The following is an 18,999-nucleotide window of genomic DNA, read 5'->3' as shown; positions in this document are numbered from 1 at the left end:
ACCCCCACGTGACACATTCTGGCCAATCAGAAGTCTAGGGAGTAAATGGACTCCCCCGTCAAGCAAATATTTCTCTTGCTGTTTGGTCGTCACGAGTACCGCCCTGCCCTCCTCAAGCCTCCGCGCTATTAGAGCTCTGATTGGCCAAAACCGAGACCCCGCCCCCCCATGGCAGAACTTCCCCCCTGTCAATCGTCCCTGCCTAACCTCCACCCCTGCAAGGAAGAACGCCCCGCCCTTGCCTGCCTCCCATTGGGCAAGAGGAGTGGGAGCGGGCCTCTGATTGGGGGCCGGCGATGTCAGGCAGAGGTGCTGGCTTCCGGGTTTGGAGGCGACGTAGCGTGGCCTCAGGAGCGCTGGTGGCATGAGGCGGGTCACCCTGTTCGTCAATGGCACCCCCAAGAACGGGAAGGTGAGGGGGGGGGCTGGCGAAGGGGGGAGGGGTTCTGAGGTGAAGTGGGTGGGGCTGGAGGGAGGTGGAAGGCGGGATCCCACCTTAGGGAGATGTAGGGGCGGGAGAGTTAATACGGGGCGGGGTGGAGCGCGAGGGCAGAGGAGGTTTTGGGGGCGCGGGGAGACGGGAATTTGAGCGGGAGTTAACGGTGGACCTTGGGTAGGGGGTGGGGTATGAAGGGTACTGGAGGGATGGACTATGATGGGTATTTGGGGGGGTGGGGTATGAAGGGTACTGGAGGGATGGACTATGATGGGTATTGGGGGGGGTGGGGTATGAAGGGTACTGGAGGGATGGACTATGATGGGTATTGGGGGGGGTGGGGTATGAAGGGTACTGGAGGGATGGACTATGATGGGTATTTGGGGGGGTGGGGTATGAAGGGTACTGGAGGGATGGACTATGATGGGTATTTGGGGGGGTGGGGTATGAAGGGTACTGGAGGGATGGACTATGAAGGGTATTTGGGGGGGTGGACTATGAAGGGTATTTGGGGGGGTGGGGTATGAAGGGTACTGGAGGGATGGACTATGATGGGTATTTGGGGGGGTGGGGTATGAAGGGTACTGGAGGGATGGACTATGATGGGTATTTGGGGGGGTGGGGTATGAAAGGTACTGGAGGGATGGACTATGATGGGTATTTGGGGGGGTGGGGTATGAAGGGTACTGGAGGGATGGACTATGATGGGTATTTGGGGGGGTGGGGTATGAAGGGTACTGGAGGGATGGACTATGAAGGGTATTTGGGGGGGTGGACTATGAAGGGTATTTGGGGGGGTGGGGTATGAAGGGTACTGGAGGGATGGACTATGATGGGTATTTGGGGGGGGTGGGGTATGAAGGGTACTGGAGGGATGGACTATGATGGGTATTTGGGGGGGTGGGGTATGAAGGGTACTGGAGGGATGGACTATGATGGATATTTGGGGGGGTGGGGTATGAAGGGTACTGGAGGGATGGACTATGATGGGTATTTGGGGGGTGGGGTATGAAAGGTACTGGAGGGATGGACTATGATGGGTATTTGGGGGGGTGGGGTATGAAGGGTACTGGAGGGATGGACTATGATGGGTATTTGGGGGGGTGGGGTATGAAGGGTACTGGAGGGATGGACTATGATGGGTATTGGGGGGGGTGGGGTATGAAGGGTACTGGAGGGATGGACTATGATGGGTATTTGGGGGGGTGGGGTATGAAGGGTACTGGAGGGATGGACTATGAAGGGTATTTGGGGGGGTGGACTATGAAGGGTATTTGGGGGGGTGGGGTATGAAGGGTACTGGAGGGAGGACTATGATGGGTATTTGGGGGGGGTGGGGTATGAAGGGTACTGGAGGGATGGACTATGATGGGTATTTGGGGGGGTGGGGTATGAAGGGTACTGGAGGGATGGACTATGATGGATATTTGGGGGGGTGGGGTATGAAGGGTACTGGAGGGATGGACTATGATGGGTATTTGGGGGGGTGGGGTATGAAAGGTACTGGAGGGATGGACTATGATGGGTATTTGGGGGGGTGGGGTATGAAGGGTACTGGAGGGATGGACTATGATGGATATTTGGGGGGGTGGGGTATGAAGGGTACTGGAGGGATGGACTATGATGGGTATTTGGGGGGGTGGGGTATGAAAGGTACTGGAGGGATGGACTATGATGGGTATTTGGGGGGGGTGGGGTATGAAGGGTACTGGAGGGATGGACTATGATGGATATTTGGGGGGGTGGGGTATGAAGGGTACTGGAGGGATGGACTATGATGGGTATTTGGGGGGGTGGGGTATGAAAGGTACTGGAGGGATGGACTATGATGGGTATTTGGGGGGGTGGGGTATGAAGGGTACTGGAGGGATGGACTATGATGGGTATTTGGGGGGGTGGGGTATGAAGGGTACTGGAGGGATGGACTATGAAGGGTATTTGGGAGGGTGGACTATGAAGGGTACTGGGGGGGTGGACTATGATGGGTATTTGGGGGGTGGACTATGAAGGGTATTGGGGGGTGGGGCATGAAGGATATGGGCGGGTGAAGGACAGAGGAGCTCTCAAAGGTAGCAGGGCTAGGAGGTGAAACAGGGAGTGGATGCCACTGGTGCCCTGTGCATAGGTGAACTCTGTGGTTGTATGTATGTATTTTTGTGGGTGTCACAGGTTTGTGGATGTGAATTTTTGCCAGTACAAATGACTCACTGTTAGGTTTGCCAACCCTCCGGGGTTGTCTTGGAGTCTCCAGGAATTAAAGATTAACCTTTTAATTTAAGATGATGTCACGTGATGAAATCTCCAGGAATTTGTCCAACAAAAGTTGGTAATCCTCCTCACAGTGTAAATCCGTGTGCATGAGTTGTGGGTGCTCTTGCAGGCATCATATTAATTTAGGGAGGGTAGTGGGTAGGTGTTGTAAATCTTACTGGTGCAATTTAAATACCAGTACATGATGCATCTTTCTCTGGTGCAATGTTAGTAACAAGATGGATAAAAATCGGGATTTTTTTTTTTAAATTTAAATTTGATTTTATTTTACTTCAAATTATGTGTTTCTTTTCAAAAAGATATGCCTGTTTAAAGTGAAATCTGAATTTAATCCAAAACGTAAGACCTAAATTTATTATAATCTCTTAAAACATTTAAATAATTTAGTATGTATATTGAATCCATGAGCCTCTATCAAAAACTTTGAGTTAAAGTCTGCATTTCTATATAAAAGAGAGAGATGAGGGAAAACCATGTGACTTTTGACGTCAGACTTTATAAGTGTGACATAGTAGGTTAGGCTAAGTAATTTAGCAGACTGTCTGATTTTCAAAATAGTTAGATATGTAGGAACTTAAGCACCACTCTCTTTCACTTAAGCATATTTGAAAACTTTCCCAGATTGACCTGAAATAATCAGCTTAATTCACTGACTACAGTTCATCTCTGTTACTTAGTCATTTAGTTGTAAATATGAAACATTTTTGGATGAGGTTTAGATATCCCAAACATTTAAGGTTGTTTTGTTTAATAAAAACAAATTGTATATGCTGTTTTGTATGTTTGTTTAAATTCCAGTTACCATCCTAATACAGCTTGACACAAGTAATGAGCAAAAATTTAACTATCTCGTAAATAAGCAATATATCATTGACCATTTTCTAATATACTAAAAATGTACAATTAATAAGAATCAGAAAATATACTATATAATTTCTCAAATAAATGTACATGGGTATAATGTATCCTCCGAGGTAGCAAAAAGATGTGTCAGTTTTAGTGTAAAGGCTCTATTTAGATGTAAATAACCCTGAAAACATGAGCTCAACCAACGAGAGGGCTGTGTTTTTAGAAAATAACTGATGTACAAATGGAAAAGTTGATTAAAACCGATGATTTAAATCGAGGCTTTCCACTTGGTGATTTAAATCAATCCACCCTGTCTAAGTACCATGGTGGCTGATGGTGTAGGCAGGGTTTTCTAATCTGTCTATAAAGGTGGATTTTTTTTCTAGCACAGCAGTGGGTATGCACAAATTTGGTGTGAATGACTTAAGTCCTGCTAGCGTGTTTGTAGCTGTTGAGGTGGGGGAAAAAATACTGCAGGGTTGTGTGGATAGACATGTTGCAATAAATCTACAGACATATGTCTTGATACTCATGTTTGAAAAATTTCCCTCAGTCTCCTACTGTAGTCTGATTGTAATACTAGTATATAAAAGTAGTAGTAGTATCTCTGGCCCTGCACAGATGTTATAACCAAACCAAAAAGAAAAGGAGTACTTGTGGCACCTTAGAGACCTAACAAATTTATCTGAGCATAAACTTTCGTGAGCTACAGCTCACTTCATCGGCAAGTGAGCTGTAGCTCACGAAAGGTTATGCTCAGATAAATTTGTTAGGTCTCTAAAGTGCCACAAGTACTCCTTTTCTTTTTTGCGAATACAGACTAACACGGCTGCTACTCTGAAACATAACCAAAACAGCAATTAAACCTCTTAAGACAATATATAAACTTAATAGTGTCTGTGTATGAATCATATTTACATGGAGGGAATTGTTCTATGAATATCCTACTATACACACAAGGAAGTTACCTTCAACCTCTGGTGAAACCTCTAATTGTTATGGGTCTTCTGTCTTTTGCAAGATCAGACCCTTAACTTTCTTCTCCCGTCTCCAATACTCGATCCCTTTTTCCTTCCCTCCCTCAAACAAGGAAGTTCAAGCTTTTTTAAGTTTTGTTTAATAATTTTTATTGTGTTAAGAATACGATGTTACACTATTAAAATTAAGAAATGAATGACTTATTTATAGGGATGCTAGAATTTCGGTGCACCTTGTTAAGGATCTATTACCATGTTTTTGTTATGGGTAATAAACTTCAGCCTCATCTGCAGCAATTCCTTTTCATGGCTTGGAAACTGAATTATCCTTTCGTTCCCAAGAGTGGGTCCCTCTAGGATAGGTTGGGGACACACAGGCAGGACAGGATGGGGGAACTTTGCATTGCTGTCCATCCTATGCCTGTTCTGTGGGTAGAATATACAAATTCAATATCTGGGGCTAGCATCTTTCAAGAACATCTGTATTTGCCCGATTTTCTACTGATCCTCTCTCTTATGGCCTAGTCCTACTTTCAATGAAGTCCATGGGAATGGGATTGAGCTCATTAAGAGTGAGTATATGTCAAGTATTCACTAACTTGGGGGGGGCGGGGAGAATTTCAAAGAGACTAGGAATTCCTTGCTTGAGTCATGGTTCCATGTGGTTAAAGTTGCATTCGCATTGTCATTGTTAATGCCGGTCCTGCTCTGTTCCTTCTAGTGTGCAGTGACAGGCCTGTACATTAAAGTCTGCAGGCTGCTTACGGTTCTGTTTTTATAAATCGCCATCTAAGGCTGGATTGGTCTTTAGCCCAACATTTAATGTAATATTGGTTTAAGGTGAGATATTCCCTCTATCGGGGGGAGGGGGGTATATGCATGCACTTCCAATAATGGTCTTTTCCATCTCCAACTACCGTGATATATCTACACTTTGTTATCTGCTGCTAACAAATGATATTAAACTTTACTCACCGTCTGAGGCTTCTGAAATAATCTCTGAAGGAGGAGAGTGGCTCAGTTCTCAAGGCTTAGCCGGCATACAAATCTTAAAAAAGAAATGACCAACTGTCAGATATTCATAAAATCTGTTCCACCTTGTATTTAGCGGTGATACTATAAGTACCTTTCCAAGTTCTGAAGAAGAGCTGTGTGTAAGCTCGAAAGCTTGTCTCTTTCACCAACAGAAGTTGTTCCAATAAAAGGTATTACCTCACACGCTCTCCTTAGGTCTTACTAAACATAGCTCCTTTTCCCACTCTGCCTTAGATCTATATCGCATGAGTTATTTAACTGGAATGACAGAACTGACGTAGTTTTCACTGCTGCAATGGAAAGCAATGTTAGAGCCGTGCAACAGAACAAATGAGCAATATTTATTTTTCAACAAAATAAACGATCAGTATATAAAAACCCTTGCTATATTGGTGGTCTGTTCACTGCTTACTGCCACTTCACCAAATTCAGTCCTGGTGTAACCAGGTGTAAGTCATTTGATTTCAGTGGCGTTAAGCTCACATCAGGGCTCAGTTTGGCCCATCATCCCCTCCTTGAAACCCTTAGTTGACTTCCCCTATGAGCAGCAGGATGCCTGGCAGCGCCAGTTCTGTGGGAAAGGTTATTAAATTGCTGCTTTCTTAGCCAAGGCCAGTAGGGCTGTATAAATTGACCAGTATGGAGATATTGCAGCAAGAAGTGCTTCTGCAATACTGTGCATCTAATATTCTTTCAGCAGCTATCTTCTTATCTTCTCCATTTATGCATATAAAAGCCACAGTCTTATAAATGTCACCATTTGTTTCCATTTCTGCTTTCTTGAAACTTCATTTATTGTCCGCCCTTTGCCCTCCCCTCTCGCAAACACACCTGCACATTTCTTTTGTCCTTCACCATATTTTTAGATTTTTATTAGGGTGAGGGTTTTTTTGGTCTCAGTCCATTGAGGATCAATTATATAGTAGATTTCCCTCACTTTCCTCGCGTTTTGACAGCTCTTTCCGTTCCCTTTTTTCTCATCCTAACAAAAATAGGCAGTGTGGTGATTAGGAAGAGGCACTGAAACCATAAATAATGCACTGGGTTGGAACTGGTTAAGTTTGTTCTGACGCACAACAACATTGGTGCTTGTTTTGTACCTTTAGCAGTACTCTGTTCTCCCAGTCTGCAATTTGTGGAGATTCTGACTTCAGGGACCTTCTCAAGGCCCTGATCTCATTAAACACCTGACATTTCAAGCGACTGGGAAAGGGGAGAGGGACAAATAGAATGGAAAAGAAATCCACAGCTATTACAGCATTTTAATGCGCCAATGTTTTTTGGAGTAAGTGCCACTAACAGATTTGATTCTGTTTCTGCTATTCCAATCTGTTGCTAGGGTTGGTTATGATAACACCCCCAGTCTTCCCGCTTGACAAATGGGAACAATTGGATCACTGTGGTTTCTGCTATGTGTTACACATATGGTACATCTGCCGAGGCATGGAGTGACCTGTGGTCTTCATGGGACATTCTTATTCCAGATGAATGACCACAGGCTACACTATTCAATTCCATACACTGCCTTTGGATCGTGGGCTGATACTTGGCAATGCCTGGTAATTTTAAAAAAATTAGTGTCCATGTTGTAACACTTACCAACAAAATAGTTCCTCTTTTGGTACAAAAAATAGAGATCTGTTAAATGATAGAGCATAGTGCCAGTTTGCTTAAGAGTTGTGATATTTTTGAGAGCTTAGTAACATTATTACGTGTCCGCAGATTCTTATTTTTTTTTTTTTTTTCACAATGTGTAATTAACCTCTTGAACTTGCTGCTACAAGATACTGGTTGAGACCAAGAGCTTAGGGTTCAAGAAAGGCTGCACATTTATATGGACAATGAGAACATCTAAAATTAAAATTAAGTTAGATATATATTTTTATTTGGGATATTAACCCTCAAGATTCAGACCGCAAATCACTCACTTAGTGATGGGGGTCAGGAAATGCTTGTGGGTAGGTTTATTGAACTTTCCTCTTGAGCATCTAGTACTGGCTACTTTCAGAATTGCCTGATCTGGTATGACACTTCTTATGTTCCCAATTGTAAACACTTTGATACCCTGGAGACTTTTCCCCCGCTTCTCTATTTGTTCTTGGGGACTTGCTGTGTGTTTTGTTTTAAAGAAATTTTGCAGCAATTTCATGAGCAGTAGAATAGAGGGATTTAAAATAAGAGGCTTAAGTCCTACTAGATAGAGTAGGATTCTAATCATTGTTGTGCATTCAATAAAACATGGTTTTTTAAAAAATCCTTTAATGCCCAAGTTATTTCTTAGTTATTATAAAGACACAACCAAAACAAACTTTACAACTGTTTCAACTCATTAGAGAGGGACATTAGATTGTGGCGTGGGGGCTTGTTGTTTTCCCCCCTTCATATTAAGTGTAGATAATGTGTGTTCTTCTTTTAAAAACAGTAGTTTAAATGTCCAGAAAAATTATCCGCATACGGTATCTGCAGCACTAAATTGCCTGTCTTCTGTTTATAGGTGGTGGCTGTTTATGGGACATTATCAGATTTGCTGTCTGTGGCTAGTAATAAGCTTGGAATAAAAGCGACCAGTGTGTACAATGGGAAAGGTGGACTCATTGATGATATCGCATTGATTAGGTAATGTTTGTCCAAACAAAAGCTAACTTAAGTGATGCTAATACTAATATGCTGTTCTATGAAAATATATGAAGAAAGTGCTATAGAGGCCATTTGAAAAGCAGTTTCTATGGATACTGGTTAGAAAACTTAAGGCTGTCCTCCTGGATCTTCAATAACTCGATTTTAATAACCTGGCTCTAACAGTGGTCAATACCTCGTGCTTTAGAGGAAAGCAAATCCCATTACAAGTGCCCCTGATCAGTTATGGTATGCTGCATGACTGTGTGGATTCCATCCTGAACCTTGTTTTAAGTCATTTTATGTCCTGAAGCAAGAGAGAGTTAACATTTTTTTCCCCTTTAACATTCTCCTGTCTGTAGGTCATCTGATGTTTTAATTTGCCAAAACAGAAATGGTATGATATCCTAGCCAAAGTGTTGTTTGTTTTTTGTTTTTTTTTTTTAAATTTTGAGGAGAAATTAAACTGCTTGTATAAATTGAATGTCATAACATTTAATACCTATCTGAATTGTTATTCAGAAATGTGTATACTAACGGAATTACCAATGCACAGAGCACGTATGTGGCTTAATCCTTCAGCCCTTCCACCTGTGAATTACACGTGTGAGGGTTGGAGGATTGGACATTTAAGACGGCAAGACTATATTTACTTCAGACAAGAGAGAACAGATGCTATACATTTTACAGGAGATACAACTAATGAACTGAACTAAACTTGCTAAGTAACAGAGGGCTTGATTCTTGCCTGGCTTACATTGGTGTAAATTGGGAGTTTCTCCATTGAAATTAAGTGTTACACTCATGAAATCAATAGGAGATGAGAATTCGATGCTAACGCTCTAAGTAAATGATAATCAATTTCCATTGCCTCAAACTCATTGGGAAAGGGTTAACCCTGAATTAATGACTTTTTATACAAAGTACACTTTTTTTTTTTTTTTTTCCCCCCCAGGGATGATGATGTTTTGTTTGTTTGCGAAGGGGAGCCATTCATTGGTAAGTGGGGGTAGGTTGACTAATGTTTTGACTTAAGAAGAAAGATTTGAAGTAAATGTAAAATATATATGAAATTCTTTTCACCAGTGTGCAAACAGTTTTCAGAAGAAGTATCTTCTAATGTGGGGTTATTCCGAAATATACTTGACTAAAGATCACTTTGTACATTTCATCAATGTAGATCCTCAGACAGACGTAAAATTTCATGAAGAACTAACTGGGTCGCACACGGATTGGTTAACACTAAATGTTGGAGGCCGATACTTTACAACTACACGGTGGGAATATAACTATTTAATTTTTGTTTTCAAAGAACTTTATAGACTTCCGTGAGTCAATACTGATAATACTTTTTAGACTTCTGTGAGTCAACCACCGTATGTTCACTTGGTGAGTCTTCAGAGGACAAATAAAAAAAACATTGAAAAAAATCACTTATTTAGGAAAAAATCTTTCTGGGCAGTTATCTTATTGTTCACTATTACTGATTTAGAACAGTTTTCAGATAGTATTAAACACTTGCTGGAAAATTATCTTGGAATCTTCTCTACTGTACTTTGTAATCAATCAAATAAGCTCTCTCCTTTTAAGATGTCTTATGAGAATAAATTTGACCTAATACACTATACACGTTATGAAAATAAGTCTGGGACAGCATTGTAATTTAAGGTTTCAGAGTAGCAGCCCTGTTAGTCTGTATTCGCACCCCCCACTGCTCCTCAGATGTTCTTGTTAACTGCTGGAAATAGCCTACCTTGCTTGTCACCATGAAAGTCCTTTCTCCCTCCCCCCCCTGCTGCTGGTGATGGCTCATCTTAAGTGATCACTCTCCTTACAGTTTTCAGAGTAGCAGCCGTGTTAGTCTGTATTCGCAAAAAGAAAAGCAGTACTTGTGGCACCTTAGAGACTAACAAATTTATTAGAGCATAAGCTTTCGTGAGCTACAGCTCACTTCATTGGATGCATTTGGTGGAAAAAACAGAGGAGAGATTGATATACACACACAGAACATGAAACAATGGGTTTATCATACACACTGTAAGGAGAGTGATCACTTAAGATAAGCCATCACCAGCAGTGGGGGGGGGGAGGGAAGGAGGAAAACCTTCAAAAATATCTGAAAAAAGAAAAGAAAAAGCACTTCATCGGATGCATTGAGCTGTAGCTCACGAAAGCTTATGCTCTAATAAATTTGTTAGTCTCTAAGGTGCCACAAGTACTCCTTTTCTTTTTGCGAATACAGACTAACACGGCTGCTACTCTGAAAAATATCTGAGGAACAGTGGGGGGTGGGGGGGAGAAATAACATGGGGAAATAGTTTTATTTTGTGCAATGACTCATCCATTCCCAGTCTCTATTCAAGCCTAAGTTAATTGTATCCAGTTTGCAAATTAATTCCAATTCAGCAGTCTCTCCTTGGAGTCTGTTTTTGAAGCTTTTTTGTTGAAGGATAGCCACTCTTAGGTCTGTGATCGAGTGACCAGAGAGATTGAAGTGTTCTCCGACAGGTTTTTGAATGTTATAATTCTTGACGTCTGATGTGTGTCCATTCGTTCTTTTACGTAGACACTGTCCAGTTTGGCCAATGTACATGGCAGAGGGGCATTGCTGGCACATGATGGCATATATCACATTGGTAGATGCGCAGGTGAACGAGCCTCTGATAGTGTGGCTGATGTGATTAGGCCCTATGATGGTGTCCCCTGAATAGATATGTGGACGGAGTTGGCAACGGGCTTTGTTGCAAGGATAGGTTCCTTAGTGTGTATGATAAAACCCATTGTTTCATGTTCTCTGTGTGTGTATATAAATCTCCGCTCTGTATTTTCCACCAAATGCATCCGATGAAGTGAGCTGTAGCTCACGAAAGCTTATGCTCTAATAAATTTGTTAGTCTCTAAGGTGCCACAAGTACTCCTTTTCTCATTGTAATTTAGAGATCTGTCTCTTAATCTCATCACTTTGATAACTGTAGGTACAGGAAATTCTTGATTTGTTGCAATGTACCTCTTGAGCTAGACAAGCTAAAGATAAATTGAATTTTCTTTATTTTCCAGGAGCACTTTAGTTAATAAAGAACCTGAGAGTATGCTGGCCCATATGTTTAAAGATAAAGGTTGGTGTTTGAAATAGACTTCTTCCTTAAAGTTAGTAGAAGCACTGTTTAATTTTTTTTTTTAAAGATACCCCTTCCTTATGAGTATATGTTAGAGTACCAAAATAATTTAAAATGCTTTACTTCTCACCTGTTGTGCTTAAAGTTTGTATGACATCTTGAAAATGTAAATTACGATTGGTAGTACTTATGAATGCTTTTAGTTGCATCTCACTCTTATTTGACCATTGTTTCAATTAATGCAATCAATGTGCTAACACCGTTCAAGAGAGAAAAATACAGTCCATGCTCCAGTAAAAGTAAAACAGTCCAATTCTGCTCGATTTATGTTGATTCACCTGCTGGTTCTTATGCTGTAACATAAATTGTGTTTTGGATTTACAGTTGCCACCGCTTTTTTTTTTTTTTTTCATTCTCTTCCAAACTGTGTCCCTTCAAGTCAATCTTTTATTTAACTCATTACAATCTGTTACTTTGAGTGGTGTGAGGTTACTTCGTGGCAGTAGTAATCTGAATATGAAAAGTTATCACTGTATCAAATTTAATACAATGCATATTTTTTGTATGTGGAAACAGATGCCTGGGGGAATAAGCAGGATCACAGAGGAGCGTTCCTAATTGATCGCAGTCCAGAATACTTTGAACCAATTCTGAACTATTTGCGTCATGGGCAGCTCATTGTAAACGATGGCATTAATTTGCTAGGTTTGTATTTTCTGTGTGACATCCCTAAAATTTATTCATCATTAAAGGTTAAACTCTGCCCCTAGGTACATCCATTGGCGTCAATAAAAGTTGTATATGTATATCTGAGGGTTTGTAGATGTTTTAAAAACTTTGGTACGTTTCAGAGTAGCAGCCGTGTTAGTCTGTATTCGCAAAAAGAAAAAGGAGTACTTGTGGCACCTTAGAGACTAACACATTTATTTGAGCATAAGCTTTCATGCGCTACGGCTCACTTTATCGTAATGCATCCAGTGAAGTGAGCCGTAGCTCATGAAAGCTTATGCTCAAATAAATTTGTTAGTGTCTAAGGTGCCACAAGTACTCCTTTTTCTTTTTGGTATATTTGTTGTTGATTAAGTTTAATTCTGTGATTTACAGTTGAATGAAAATAAAATATCGGTACCTATTCAGCTTGAGGGTTATAAGGATTCTTGTCATGCCCTAACCTATTACTATAATTCTGCGTTTGATTCCTTAACCCGCATGTACTCCAGATCTTCTACACTGCTTGTATTGGAAACACACCGTCACTAAATTGATGGATGATTTTTCCTTTAATTTGTGAATAACATCTCCTTTCCTCCACTCTAAATTACATCTAATTAATATATATGGTTGACGGTTGTATTATGTATTTATTGTGAACTGTTTAAATTCAACAAGAGATGGTTTTTATCTTCCTGAGAGTTAAAAGATGAATTGCGGGGTGGGGGAATAGAATTTATGCACTTGCAATCCTGGGGACAGATCTTGCACATCTTGGGAGATTTTAAACTTCCTCATATCCCAGCGAAGGAGGGAGTTTGGCATCATGCAGGAAGGGGCCCCTATTTTCTAAATAGCTAATTTTTTTTTTTCTTTTGTTAGGTGTTTTGGAAGAAGCCAGATTTTTTGGTATTGATTCGTTGATTGAACATCTGGAAGTAGCTATTAAGGTAACTTTTCTATTTTATTTCACAGTAAGCCTTGGGGTTTTGTTTGTTTTTAAAGCAATTTTAGCTCTCGCTTCTATAAATACTAGTTTTAAACTCTTTGATGCAACTCTCTTGCAGAATTCTCAGCCAGCTGAGGATCATTCTCCTATATTCCGGAAGGAATTTGTCCGATTTCTGCTGGCAACCCCAACTAAGTCTGAACTGCGCTGTCAGGTATAATACAAACGTTGCTTTGAACTATAGTACTAGAGTCTAACAACTCATGTGACAATTAGTGATGTGAAGTCCAAGCCGTGTGTGGGTTTTTTTCCCTTTTAATTCCTTTTAAATGTGAGACAGGAGGTCTTGATTCCAAGATATGGCTAATCCAGAACCAATCGTAAAGGGGGGGAAAAAAAGCCCCTCTGTTTTGCTTTTTGTCTTCTATTATTTTAGGTCCTATTTCATGTAGGAGCCATTCATTGAATTAATCAGTTCCCTATTTAAATGCAAAATGAACTAACATAACTGAGGACAATGTATGACGCTTTGCATTTACATTTCATTAGCTCTCATACGGAGCAGAAGGTGTTCTTGCGTCTATTTTTCTTTGGTTTAAGGGACTGAGAACACTGTGTAATGTTGTAAGCTCCTTGCGTAAATTCACCTGTCTGAGAACATATTTGTTAAGATCTGCATTTAAGTAGAATACAAAATGAAGGTAAGCGTCTAATGTTTTAACTGACATGCACAAGAAAAAACTGTGTGGGGATGCAATAGAATTATAAAGTCTTTCAAGCAGATTGTAATAGTAAGTGTCTAGGGCTTCAGTGTTTTTATAAATAAAAACAATTTTATTTGTAAAGCTTCTTTCATAATCTTATGCTCCAATACTTGTCTGATGAAAATAATATTCATATCTTAGAAATGGGAAAACTGAGTCAAAGATTGTGTCAGAGGTCACAGAGCGGGAGGGTGTTAGAGCTGGGGTTAGAACTCTGAAGCTTCTGACTCGGTTTAGTGCTTGGACCCCTGGACTAAACCTCATCTTCAGCTTCTATTTCTTCTTTTTTAGGGTCTAAATTTCAGTGGTGCAGATCTCTCTCGGTTAGATCTTCGATACATAAACTTCAAGATGGCTAACTTAAGCCGCTGCAACCTAGCCCATGCCAACCTTTGCTGTGCAAATCTTGAACGAGCTGACCTCTCTGGATCAGTGCTTGATGTGAGAATTGTGTCTTCAGAAAGCCTGCGCTGTTCAGTGTTGCGTAATTTAGAAGAGCAATATTGGGAACAAATACAAAGTAGCTATATTTGTTTTAAAAACCTTTGCCAGCTCTTGAATGTATAGATCACTTTACAAGTCTTATGGAAAATGTTTGATTACACAAAGACTTGATCTGACAAGTTTATAGTTCATCCCAAAGTTTTAATTTCCTTCCCTCCTCGGATCAGTTTCTGTGGAAGCATAGGTCTAAGTAAATACAGCTTTAGGTCTTGAGCTTGCATTGGGTCTCTTGAAGAGCCGCTGTGGGTTATTGCACTAGTCCCCATTCTAGGTTGTTGGCAGGGGAACAGTGTTGTAAGATTTCACTCCTCCTCCTTAGATGGCACTATATGCTGTGCTATAATGGGTTCCAATGCCTTATTATAAGGCTATGTCTACACTACCATAGAATATCAGGGTTGGAAGGGCCCTCAGGAGATCATTTAGTCCAACCCCCTGCTCAAAGCAGGGCCAATCCCCACTTAGGTCGGTATAACTTAGGCGGCTCAGGAGTGCGAATAAGTCATCCCTCGAGTGACACAGGTTACACCAACCTAAGCACCAGCGTGGACAGTGTTATCTCAGCCGGACAAAAACTTGTTGGGGGTGGATTAATTAAGTCAATGGGAGAGCTCTCTCCCATCGGCTTAGAGCAGTTACACTAGAGAACATACAGTGGGTAGCTGCGCTGCTGCAAGCTCTGTGGTGTAGCCGTAGCCTAAGATAAATGATGTGATCTGACAAGCTGTTCTTAACTTTTGGGTCTCTGCAGTTCTCTGAGCTGTGTGTGTAGAATCTTACTGATAGCATGTACCTTTTTCTTTGCCAGTGTGCAAACCTACAAGGTGTAAAGATGCTCTGTTCCAATGCAGAAGGGGCATCGCTGAAAGGATGTAATTTTGAAGATCCCTCTGGCCTTAAAGCTAACCTGGAAGGTAACAAAAATAGTCTCTCTCTCTCTCTCTCTCTCTCTCTCTCTGATATCCACTTGCTTTGGGAGTCATACAGATTAAAAGTGCAAGCGGTGCTGTGACTTATGTTAAATGGTACATGGCAGAGTTTCAAACTTAATTTGTGGAATCAATATATTTGAGAGGAGGCTTTGTCTCGTGAATTGAGAGCATGTTACTGGAAGGCAGGAGCTCTTGTGTTCTAGTCTTGTTTCTGCCATGGCTTGCTTTGAGTTTGGGCAAGTCCCTAAAGCCCCACGATTACCCTAGCTTTGTGCAAGGGATTGGCTGTGTGAATTTCACCCTTGAGTGTTCTTTTTGTAAACCTATTTTTTGTGTATTTTAGGTGCTAACCTGAAAGGTGTGGACATGGAAGGAAGTCAGATGACAGGAATTAATCTAAGAGTTGCAACTTTGAAAAATGCAAAGCTAAAAAACTGTAACCTCAGAGGAGCAACTCTGGCAGGAACTGACTTAGAAGTGTGTAATGTTTTTGTTTCATACACAGTAACTTGTTTAACTAAACTGTCAATAGAATTATTAGACATCAGCATCTACAGAGAGTCTTAACAAGGTTAATTCCTTTCTATCAAATCTAGGGTTATCTATTAAATGGAAAACAAGGATATTTTAAACTGGGAGCAATGAAGAGGCACTGATTTTAAGTATAGCAGCTCTCCACTTTCTAGTATTTGTCCTTTTATTGCCCCAAATCGCCCACATCTCAGTCTGTCAGTACTTTTGCTTTTGCTTCACGCTTGCCCCAGGAGCTGAGGAGTAAAGACTTCAAACCTTAGGTTTTTCAGCTTGCCAAAAAGATTTTTGGCTTTTCTTCCAAAGCGACACACGGATCTGAATGTGCATGGAGATTTTATTACACTTCACTTTTAGTGCTAGATCATGCACTCATTGAAGACAGGTAGAGCTTTGCTGTTGACTTTACTGGAGAGAATCATGCCACATTCAGCAGGGTAACATGGGGAAGTCTGCCTTGCTGATCGAGTTCATGCAGTATGCCTTAAGTGTCTATATTGTAGAAAAGTTACTTCTCTTAACTGGTATGTTGACAAGCCCTATAAAGCTGTTATGATGGAGGAAATTGCTGATATGCCCCTCAGTTATGTCTGCTGACATGGCAACAATTCTTACCTTTCCATCAGCTTTGTTCAGTGTGGTTCAAATGGTAATCAAAGGAGATGCTAGTTTGAGATGAGGTGTGTTTATTGTATCTTATCAAGTTCCTTCACTAAAAATAAATTTGACTGTAACTGCTTGTAGTAAGTAACCAAAGTCTCCATCTCAAATAGTTTACCAGGAGTAGCTAATTTAGGGTAATATTACGGTGTCCAACTAATTCTAGCTTGCTCTAACTACCATTCTACAGAAGCTGGGCGTACTTTTATATTCGCTTAGACTATCAGAGTGATTTCTTTGTATGCTTAACCTGAGAGGCTTTTCTTTTATATCCTTTAGAATTGTGACTTATCGGGTTGTGATCTACAAGAAGCTAACTTGAGAGGCTCTAACGTAAAAGGAGCTATCTTTGAAGAGATGCTGACGCCTTTACACATGTCTCAGAGTGTCAGATAGGGCCTGGCACAGTTGACTGGAAGAATACTTGCTGAAGAGGAAGAAATGAAAAACACTGTTGTGACTGACTTTCTCCACCCATTCCCTTTATAATCTAGACATACCATTTATTAGACAATAATTTATATCCTCAGTAGTGCCTAAGGAAACAATCTGATCACTTTTTGGGAGAGGGGGCTTTTATTTAATACATGTAAGAATAGACATTGATGCTATTTTTTGAATGGAGATGGGAAAGTGGCTTAGTTTTAGAACCAGAAGTTTTACTTTTTTTAACTAGACTTGTTTTAGTATCACCTCATTTTGGAATGCATTTTTAGGATTTTAATTTATAAAAGCACAATATATGCAATTATATTTATTACATTTGTATCTGCAATATAAATATGAAATGTCAGTTATCTACAGTAGCAGAAACGTTCAGGTTTACAATTAGTATTAGTATATCCACAGGTTTTTTTTTTTTTTTAATTCATGCACAGCATACTAAATGATGAATGTGGTGGGGACAGAGTTCCCAAAACGCTTCTTTTTTTCAGGTACTTTCGTTTGGGTGGGGGGAACAGCATTTAACTAAGTCATCACAGGTAACGCTGCCTAGTAGTAGCTTGAATTTAGGTATGCAATGGCTCCACCAGCTTCAGAAATATACAGTGGAAGCATCTTCGCAACTATATCTTCACTAGAAAATCTTCATGCACAGCGGAGCTTTGTTATAATTAGAACTTAAAGGAGCATGTTCCAGGACCCACACTACTTATTTAGTCCTTTCGGTGTTGGCGTGGAGTGCTGACAAGTGAAAATCTCTAGCTTATACGTGTCACTTCTAGCACCAAGCCTAAGTGCATGTTTTTTGGTGTTTTGGTTGTTGTTTTTTTTTTTAAACAGGAAATTAAGTGTGGATTAGGAAGAGGAAGAGAGTTTATTCCTCCAGCAAAGTAGACACAGGGACCGATGCCAAGCCTCTCTCTCCATGGTCACTGCTGCTGTGTATGGAATGGCAGCTGTTGCCCCTGAACACATGCTATGCAAGCATTTTGTTCACTGAAACCGTGGATAGCACAGACTTTCCCCAATGCTTTGTGTTGGGCCTATTCAGAGAAATGATTTATTTGGGGATTGGTCCTGCTTTGAGCAGGAGGTTGGACTAGATGACCTCCTGAGGTCCCTTCCAACCCTGATATTCTATGAAACCATGGGAGCCACTTCCCTGGTCCAAAATTCCTCTTCTTTACCCCTCTCTACCTGTTAGTGGACAGGAACCATGGACTTTCTGCAATTCAGAAAGCCTTATGGGATCTCTGTCCAGCAATGAATTTCACTCAATAAGCTGTTTCCACTTTAACACCAATTGAGAACCTCTCATGTGTCTGTGATTATTCTGTACACGATCAAACAAGCACAGACGTTTTATACCAAAAAATACGTGGGTGCATGAAGAATACTTACCTCTCTAACTTAAAATAGGTCGAAATCAAAGGAAATGCCCGTCTTGCTGGAAGATGGGAACAAATGTTGCATGATGATAAACTTGCAGAGCTTGCCCTTGTTAACAGTGATCTAAATTGTCACAGCTACTTCAGTGGGTCGCTTTTTTAGCTTTAGAAGTGCAGATCTACTGCCTACTGTACAAGGAAGATGGTGTCGTCTTAATGGTTATAGCAAAACCATTTATTTTCCTAGGAAAGATCAGCTCCCCAAAAGTACATGACTGGCGGGAATGGGACTGTATTGGTTTTGACGCCATCGTATCACGTGACCTTCTTGGGTTCAAGGTCGCATAGCCAGTTGGAGCAGAATTGGGATTCGTCAGGCTCTTAGGCCTTTTGACTTATTGGACAATGCTTATCTTCGTGGCAAAAAGTTGCATTATAAATATAGGGTCATTTTCCTTAACGGAGGTAATGTACATGCGTCAAAGGAAGAATGGAGTGTATGGCTGGAGAAACGTACTTGCTTAAATGAATTATTTTTTGTCATATTTGTAGCGGGCAGAAGTAGAATATTGTATGGGAGAAATCTATTTTCATAATCAGTGTGTATAAATTATATTTAAACTTTCACTGATAGTCACTTGAATACTCGTAGCATAAGGCATTGTTCACTTGCAGACAAGTTTAAGGTACCTCTTTTGCTATGACAAGGCTGCAGGAATAGCCAAAAATGGCCTGTTCTGAAAATGCAGGTTCTAGCCTGATGTAAACTGGCTGCATCAATAAATAGTATAAAATATTTATAAGGAGTTTAGGTTT

At 40.7% G+C, this 18,999-nt stretch overlaps 1 protein-coding gene across 1 annotated transcript; it reads left to right on the top strand.

The window, feature by feature from the left end:
- Positions 1 to 154: 154 nt before the first annotated feature.
- On the top strand, positions 155 to 18,983 carry KCTD9 (potassium channel tetramerization domain containing 9). The gene is made up of 12 exons (XM_038384672.2): positions 155 to 412; positions 8,063 to 8,184; positions 9,140 to 9,183; positions 9,365 to 9,461; positions 11,242 to 11,300; positions 11,877 to 12,005; positions 12,894 to 12,961; positions 13,079 to 13,174; positions 14,016 to 14,165; positions 15,037 to 15,142; positions 15,504 to 15,637; positions 16,631 to 18,983. The coding sequence occupies exons 1-12, from the start codon at positions 365 to 367 to the stop codon at positions 16,745 to 16,747; spliced, it is 1,170 nt and encodes a 389-aa protein (XP_038240600.1). The 5' UTR covers positions 155 to 364; the 3' UTR covers positions 16,748 to 18,983.
- The last annotated feature ends 16 nt before the right edge of the window (positions 18,984 to 18,999 follow it).

Source organism: Dermochelys coriacea, chromosome 26 (genome assembly GCF_009764565.3).
Source record: "Dermochelys coriacea isolate rDerCor1 chromosome 26, rDerCor1.pri.v4, whole genome shotgun sequence".
In the NCBI taxonomy this organism is placed as follows: Eukaryota; Metazoa; Chordata; order Testudines; family Dermochelyidae; genus Dermochelys; species Dermochelys coriacea.
Note: the sequence above shows the minus strand (reverse complement) of the source record. Positions and strands in the feature narration are given on the sequence as shown.